The sequence below is a fragment of the Prosopis cineraria genome, unplaced genomic scaffold (genome assembly GCF_029017545.1).
Source record: "Prosopis cineraria cultivar Desert tree isolate PC_DT_omini unplaced genomic scaffold, ASM2901754v1 PC8, whole genome shotgun sequence".
NCBI lineage: Eukaryota > Viridiplantae > Streptophyta > Magnoliopsida > Fabales > Fabaceae > Prosopis > Prosopis cineraria.
Window position 1 is genome coordinate 23,823,185 of NW_026555339.1, and position 8,164 is coordinate 23,831,348.

Here is an 8,164-nt window from a genome sequence, read left to right on the forward strand (position 1 = left end):
AAAAGTTTGAGGGTGGGGGCCAATTTTTTTTTAAATTAATCATTCTTTCCAATTCCTATTATAATGCACATCAATCTCACCAAAATCAAAGAGATATGATTAAATTATTAACTTTGTCTAAAAATATAGTAAACTTTTAATTTTATTTCTATTTAAATGAAAATTTTCAAACATGCATTATATTCTCTCTCATAAATGAATGAGTTTAAATATGAATAATATTAAAAAAAAGTGCATTAATATCTTATCAAATTTCTTATATTAAGAACTAAATAATCCTTTTAAAATTCACCTATAATAAGAACTGAATAAAACTCATTAAATATATTTTACAATTTTACTTTTTTCAAAAAAATATAAACTTTAAAAAATATCCTTCATTTAATATTCCATTTATAAAAGAATACTAAACGGAGAGAATATAATAAAAAGAGAAATATTGATAAAAATTTATTTTTATTAAAATGTCTTATATTTTGAGTTATTAAATCTCTCTCAAAAGTATTTTATAAATTGGGACAGGGAGAATACATAATAAATTAAAAATTTATATTTTCAATATATTAATTGAATATGAATTAAATTAATTGATATTAAAAAATATATAACAAATAAAATAACAAAAAAATTGATTCTAAATCTCAATTCCCACTCACATCCGCGGGTCCTATCTCACCATGCTCACCATCATGACCCTCTCTTCTTTCTCACACAATATCACATTCATCTTCTTCCTCCTTCAACCTCACAACCCCCCCTTTTCACGGTAGAAATTACTATTTTTTCTCCATGCTATTATAAAGGGTGCATGAGGTTGGGGGCCAAGGCCCCACCCACCTCCAACATGGGTTCGCGCCTGATCATATAATGTATTTGTTTATATTATCATAAGTTATATATAGATATTCATCAATAAATCTCATAACTAGTCAACATAAACATATATATATATATATATATATATATATATATATATATATGTTAGTGGCGAAGCCAGAAGCCACATGTAATCGAGGGTGAGCATATTAGTAAACAAGTTTTTATAATTTCCACCCCCTATGTCATGATATTTTAAATTTTAATCTTATTTGTGTGTCAAATAATAATGATCTAATTGTTCAATAATTTCGTACCATGAAACTATCTTAAAAAAATTTATAAGACGTGTAATTATTAATATATATTTAAATAAGTTTGCCTCCTCTATTGTAGGGCCCTAACTTCACTGTTGATGTGTGTGTGTGTCTATATATATATATATATATATATATCATTTGTGGCAATACCATCAATTTACAGTTAGCGGGTTGAAAAATGTTTTTCTTCTTTTACCAAGATGAATGACATCCACTTCATCCTTATATTTTTTAACCAAAACTTGCATCTCAATACCATCAAAGTCAAAGATATATATACACACACACACACACCATTAAATACCCAATCAGTAAAACATGTAACACGTTAAACACGATGCCACTAGTTTCGATGAGAAAAAAGTAACAGTAACAATTGTTCTACTTTCTACCTTAAAATGCTAGTCACTCTTTAATGAATACTTTAGGAATAAAAATGCTCTTCAACCTAAAATTAATTTAAAGTTAGTTATCAGTGTTAATGTCCATTAGACATTAGTTAAGGGGTAATATTACAATGAGCTATTTTAACGCTTGAGAGGCTATATTTGCAACAAATAATTTCTTGCAAAATGGTTGAGTTTAATCCTTTAATTCAATGCAATAAAGTCCTTTTTGCTTAAGAATATGTACGAGAGCTTGTTAAGGAAGTTCCATTATTTTAACTTTTTAAAAATAGATTAACAGTCTAAAGATAAAAGATAAAAATCTCTGTGACAAATGGATAATTTTTGGAAAGCAATCTGTATCACCTTAATATTAATGTTTTTGTGAATAATTAGTAAGATTTATAGAAGAGAAAATAAGAATGGAAGGATCTTATGATGACATTACTGCCCCCCCAAAAAAAATCTATAGGGACGTATATTATTTTACTTATAAAACGGTTACCAAAATTCTTCAAATGTAACTGCTTTAGAGTGGGTATGAGAAGGTTTCAGAAGTGTTTTCTTAAGCTAGAGATATTGGGACCATTTATACTCATAAGCACTCTCGTCATTTATCATATACTCTTCTTATAAATTATTTTTAATATATTTTATTGCAATTATAAAAAGTCTTAAAATTTATTAATTCTATTTAAAAATTTAATAAATTCTCAACTTTTTCCTATTATTTACATAGTTTAACAATATATTTTTTCTCTCCAACATTCTCTTAAACTCAATTGTCAATAAATTTGAGAGTAATTAATTGCATTAAGCAAGATTTGAATGTAATTCTTCTTTGTATCTTTTTCAGATGGGCCTGTTATAAATAAATATGTTCTACGTTGGGCTTAATATAAAAGAACCAATCCATTTCATCCATATGGGCTTTTTAGTTAATGCCTTCAATGGCTTTTATCAATGCAGTTTCTATCATTTCGTTCATGAACATTTAATTATCAACATATCAAACGTAAATATCTACATAACTCCCATATAAGATCCCTTTTTTTTTTTCCAAACTATCTATGTGAATTCCACTTCTCTACAACCACCACAAGCAATTCTTAATTCCTTGAGAAGAGACTCTTGAGGCTGCACTCCAACTGCCTTCATGTGATACAAAAGCTTAATAGCCTCGATGTACTGCCCATTTTGCATATACCCCATAAGCATAGCATTCCAACAAGCCACGTTTGTTCTATTATGAATCATCTCAAACACAAGTTTTGCTTCTCTCAGTAACCCACTTCTTCCATACATGTCTATCAATCCACACTCCACATAAGTGTCTGACACAAGTCCAAGTTTGATGGCAGTAGCATGTACTTGTTCACCACAATGTCCATGACTTGGAATTCTTCCGCATGCTTTAAGAACACTAGAAACGGTGAAACTGTTCTTCCTTATTCCTTGCCTTCCCATCTCGTTGAAGTCATTGAGAACCTCACAGAAATGCATTTCTCTGCAATCATTCACAATTTTAGCTGTCCAAGTGAAGGTGTTGTGTCTAGCTACTTTGTTGAAGGCAATATTTGCGTCTTGTAGGCACTTGAATTTCCCATAGAATCTGATCAATGAGCAAGTTAGAAGTACATCATCACTAATGTCCAACTTGACTAACCACCCATGAACTTGTTTTCCCAGATCCAGATTCATACTGTAGTCGCAAGCCTTCAGAAGGCAAACCATGACCCAATTAGGAAGTTCCGAAATACTCACTCGGTCAAGCATGTTGAGAAACAAACCTATGGCTCCCTCGTAGTCGACATTATCAAAATAAGCAACAAGTAAGGTAGCCCACGAGTTGATATCCCTCACAGACATTTTATCAAACAGGTTGCGAGCACACTCCACCAAACCACATGATGCAAACATGAGGAGAAGCCGATTGAGGAAGCTTAAGGGAGGATCAATGCCGCTTCGGATGATATGGGCATGTAGCTCCATAGCTGTACGAGGGTCCCCAGAAACAGTACACTCTTCTATCAAAGAGACGTAGATGTCAATGGGTACAGAGAAGCCAAGACCATCCATCAAGCGCAAAACATCAGATGTTGTACTCCGAGCAGGGGTAAATTCTTTTTCCTTGCTTTTCTTCTTCCTCAAACACAACCCACTTGAAGGATTAGGTTGGGGACGAAGGAGTTGGACGGATTCTGATGAAGTTTGTGGCAGATTTTGAGTGGGACGAAAGAGCTGAAGTTGAAGAGGGTGGTTGTTAATGTGAGGAGTGACAAACTCCGTGCAGGGTGATTTTGAAGGAAGAGAAACCATTTTAATTTGACGCAGTTGAAATCCTTCGTGTTTCGCTTCACCCCAAAACCACTATCCAAAAGATCGAATACAAATTAGTAAAAAGAACTAGAAGCCTATTACATCATTCAATGAATTATTAGGAAAAGATGGAGTGTGAAATAGCGAGTTTACATAGTGCAGAGATCTGTGAAGAGATTAGGCTATGGAGTGACGACTGAGAGGGACGAAGACACTCTCCAAAGCAGCGCAAATGACGGCTGGAACGAGGGCCGAAAGCAAAAGTCAAGAACGGCGATTCGCTAGAAAAATAAAAAACACGGGCTGGAATGTCCAAGCCCATACCACACGCTAGCGAGCTGGCGGATCAACCCGATGAAAAATACTGTGATGTATTCTCTCTTATTTTTATTATACAATACTTTCAATTATTATTTTACGTATCTTAAAAAATTAATTTTTTATATTATAAAAAATTAATTTTTTATATTATAAAAAATTAAAAGATATTTTTATTTTTATTCTTAACTTTAATAATAATACAATTATATTAAATATTTTTATATTAATTAAAAGAAGATAAAATTAAAAAAAGTAATTTAATTATGAGTAAATAATAATAAAGTCTCTTTAAATTATATAAATAACAATTTGATCATTAAAAATTTCATAATACTAATAAAATTTTTTGGGATCTCTTTGTCAATAATTTTTAAAAAAAAATTATTTTACCTTACTAAAAATAACAAGGGCCAATCACAATTTTTATTTAAGGAATCACAACTTTTGTTCTATAAATTACAAAAATGAAACAAGAAATTACAACTTATTAAATATAATTTTTGTTATTGAAAAATAAACTTCAATCATAACTTTTGTTTAAAAAATAACAATCATTATTTTGTGAATTATGAGAATTGAATAAAAAATTACAATTTGTCAAATATACTTTCTATGATTGAAAAATAAGTTCTCAAATTAACAAACTTCATTCATAATTTTTGTTTAATAAATTACAACTTTTCTTTAAAGAATCACAAAAATTAAAAAAGAAATAACAATTTGTCAATAAAGGTAAAATAATTTTTTTCCTAAAAAAGTTATTGACAAAGATGTCCCTAAAGACTTCATTAGTATTATGAGATTTCGAGAAATTAAATTATCATTTATATAATTTGAAGGGATTTATTGTCATTTTTTCTTTAATTATTATAAGGTGCTCAATATTATGGATCAAAAATTATTTTTAAAAAATGTATTATAAAAAGAACTAGAGGGAGCATGCTTTTAAAAGAAGGAAGAATTACATCCAAATAAAGCAAGGCAAATGAATTCAACCCGACAGGCTAACTTGTGAGCTCGCCAATTTTCATGATTTGGGCTAAAAAATTGATCCCATTTTTAAAAATAAATTGAGTTAGCCCAAACGGAAAAAAAAAATGGACTAAATAAGCTAGCCTGTGATTTGTCTTTTTTTTTTTTAATTCAAATCTAACTAGAAGTCACTTCCCATTTTGTCTTGATCTCACAATTAGGGCTGCACAAATACCGGACTAGACCGGGTTGGATGTCAACTCGAAGTCTAGTCTGAATGGAGACCGGGTTAGAATTTTCAGTCCAAAGACTGGTCTAGTCTTGTTGGACCCGGGACCTGGACCGGGTTGGACTTGGTCCACTGGGTTACTGGACCAGTCCAGTTTCTTGAATCCAACTCTCTTCAAAAAAAAAGGTCCTCATATCCCCTTTCCTATTCACTTGTATCAATATCATAAGCTTACTACCGTTTGAGTTTCAAAGCAAGCACTGTTTAATTGCACATGATCCTTGTTATGAGATTAATTATGTTTCTTTCAGTTTTTTAGAGTATAAATAATCATCTTTCTCGCGTATTATATGAAGTACAAAAAAGGTGTCATACTATTCAATACCTATAAATATTACTACTGTTTTTTTTATTCTTGCAAGTGTCAAAGAGCTAGTTAGAGATTTGTGTTAATTATAAATGTAAGATTTCCATTTTTTTTGTCTCTTGTATTTTATTTTTGTCTAAATTACCCTATAATCATATTTTCATGCGATATGGAGAAATGGAGAAATGACAAATGAGGCTATCAGACTTCAGAGTTCAGAGACCGAGTCTGAAGCATGCACGTGAGGTGTGAGGGTACTGTTACTGGGTTCAACTAAGTAAGATCTTTTTTTTTTGTAAATAATATAATTATTTAATATTTAATATTAAAAAAATAACCTGGACCGGGCCGGACTGATTGGTCCGAAAGAGCAGTCTCTAGTCTGGTCTGACCCGTATGTGCAGTCTGACCCGTTCAGTCCAGTCTTTTGTTCGGGTTGAATTTTTCAAGACCGAGTTGGACCGGGTCACACCGGGTCGGACCAAACAGACCGGGTTTGAGGTTTTTCTGCACAGCCCTACTCACAATGCACACATAGTCACACACAGGCCTAGTTTGGGTGCTATGGTGCTCGTCATTATGGTGAAATATGAATCATTTAAATTTTGATTTGGATAATTTAAATTTAAAGAATTACTATATATTATATTTATTAAAATAAATATATATAAAAATTATGAAATAATTTTAATAAATTTTTATTTTTAATATGGTCTAGATTTAATTTAGAATATCTAATTTAATATTAAAATTTTTATAATTGATATATATTAATTATCCTGTAATATAAAATTAAATTTAAACTACAGAAAGTACATTTAAATAATTGATATATAATAATTATAAAAAATTTAATTTCAAATGAGTTAGTATAATAGTATTTCTGTATTCTCTGAAATCCCTAAGCCTAAAAGTGTCGAAGAAAGAACTCTCTCCCTAAAAGTTGAAGACCTTCGCCTTCATCTTCTTTTCCTCCATATCGTCGAAGCTCGCGCTCTCCATCTCACCTGTGGCTGTAGAAGACTCGAAATCTTGTGCTCTCACATATTGTCTTCGTCTTGTCTCTTCTGACCACGCGTTCTTGGGGAGAAAAAGGAAAGATGGAGACTTGGTCCCCGGCTCCCCGCCTTGAAATTTTCATGGATTTAAGTTCTGAGTTTGATTTGTGCTTTCGATTCGAAAGAAAAGACTTCTCGTTTTGCAGCCAGTACTTTTCGGAGCCTCTAGCAGAGCATCAGAAGCTTGGACCCTTCAAGCAAGTCCTTCAATTGATAGCTCAATTCCTTTAGCTTTCTCTACATTAAAATAATGATTCTATTGGTTGCTTTTCCTTGCAATGATCATTTTTTGTTCTCGGCCCTTGCCTAAACTGTGGAGGTGGGGGTACATTTGTCTTCTTAGTTTGCTTGATTCTGATGCTTTTCTTTGAAAACCTGGAAGGTTATTATATTGGAAGTTAAAACTGAAATTTCTAATTCGCTTAATCTTTAATTTGTTCATTGCTATAGTACAGAGTTATTCAATGTGGCCTCTAGGATATGCTCTAACAAGATTTATAGAAGTAGTGATTTGATTTTAGTGGATATATCTTATGTAAATTGTAAATCATTCTAACAAAAAAATAAGAAGGAGAAGAAGAAGTTGGTGCATTTTGCGAGACCAACCTATCAATCTAGGGTTAAGTTGAGTTTTTTCAACTTATTTATCTAGCAAGTTAGCCCTAATCTAGCCTTCAAAAATGATAGCCCACATGGGCTAGATTGCAAACCAACTCGTAGCACATTTGCCTAATACTACATTCAGGTTTTACATAAAAAAATTAATTACTACAACATTTATTAACAATTGAATTAAGGCCGTTGATAACTGATAATTGAATTAAGATCATTGACAATGACCTTAGTTCAGTTATTAATAAATTTTATAATAATTAATTTTTTTGTATAGAATTTTAATATAATTCTCTTTTTTAAAAAATTGTTATAGGGAAAAATTACCCAAAAATAAATTGTTATTGACTTAACAATTCATCCTCATCTTTCAATCAATCTGCCTACATGATTTCTAAACAATTCTTATAATTTTGAATATATTGTAACTCAATCTTTACATTTTAACTTTTGCAATTTAGTTCTTATACGTTTAATCATTTAAAATATTAGTTCTTATATTTTAAAAAATAAAAATTATAAAAATTAAAATTATATCTCTTTTTAAAATTAAGGAACCAAATCGAAACTTTAGAGGATTAAAAGTATACTTTAACTAAAAATTATAAAAACCTCAATTTTTTTTAAAAAAAGTTATGAGTCTTAAAATTTAAAAATCAACATCAAAGTATATTTTAAATATTATTTTTAAAGAAAGTATAAGACCAATAACAAAAAATGATAAAATTATAATAAGGACTAATAATTATGTTTTTTCAACAATA

The 8,164-nt window shown here is 30.5% G+C and overlaps 1 protein-coding gene across 1 annotated transcript; it reads right to left on the bottom strand.

Annotated features, from left to right (window-relative positions):
- Nucleotides 1-2,453: 2,453 nt before the first annotated feature.
- Nucleotides 2,454-4,117, bottom strand: LOC129318682 (pentatricopeptide repeat-containing protein At1g31790-like). Its single transcript, XM_054963581.1, has 2 exons — nucleotides 3,995-4,117; nucleotides 2,454-3,892 (listed from the first exon to the last, which is right to left on the bottom strand). Exon 2 carries the CDS (start codon nucleotides 3,839-3,841, stop codon nucleotides 2,591-2,593), a length of 1,251 nt encoding a protein of 416 aa, XP_054819556.1. The 5' UTR covers nucleotides 3,842-3,892; nucleotides 3,995-4,117; the 3' UTR covers nucleotides 2,454-2,590.
- Between the last annotated feature and the right edge of the window lie 4,047 nt (nucleotides 4,118-8,164).

Bases quoted from the DNA above. Each gene is read 5' to 3' on its own strand.
- LOC129318682 (XM_054963581.1), bottom strand. From the start codon at position 3,841: ATGGTTTCTCTTCCTTCAAAATCACCCTGCACGGAGTTTGTCACTCCT.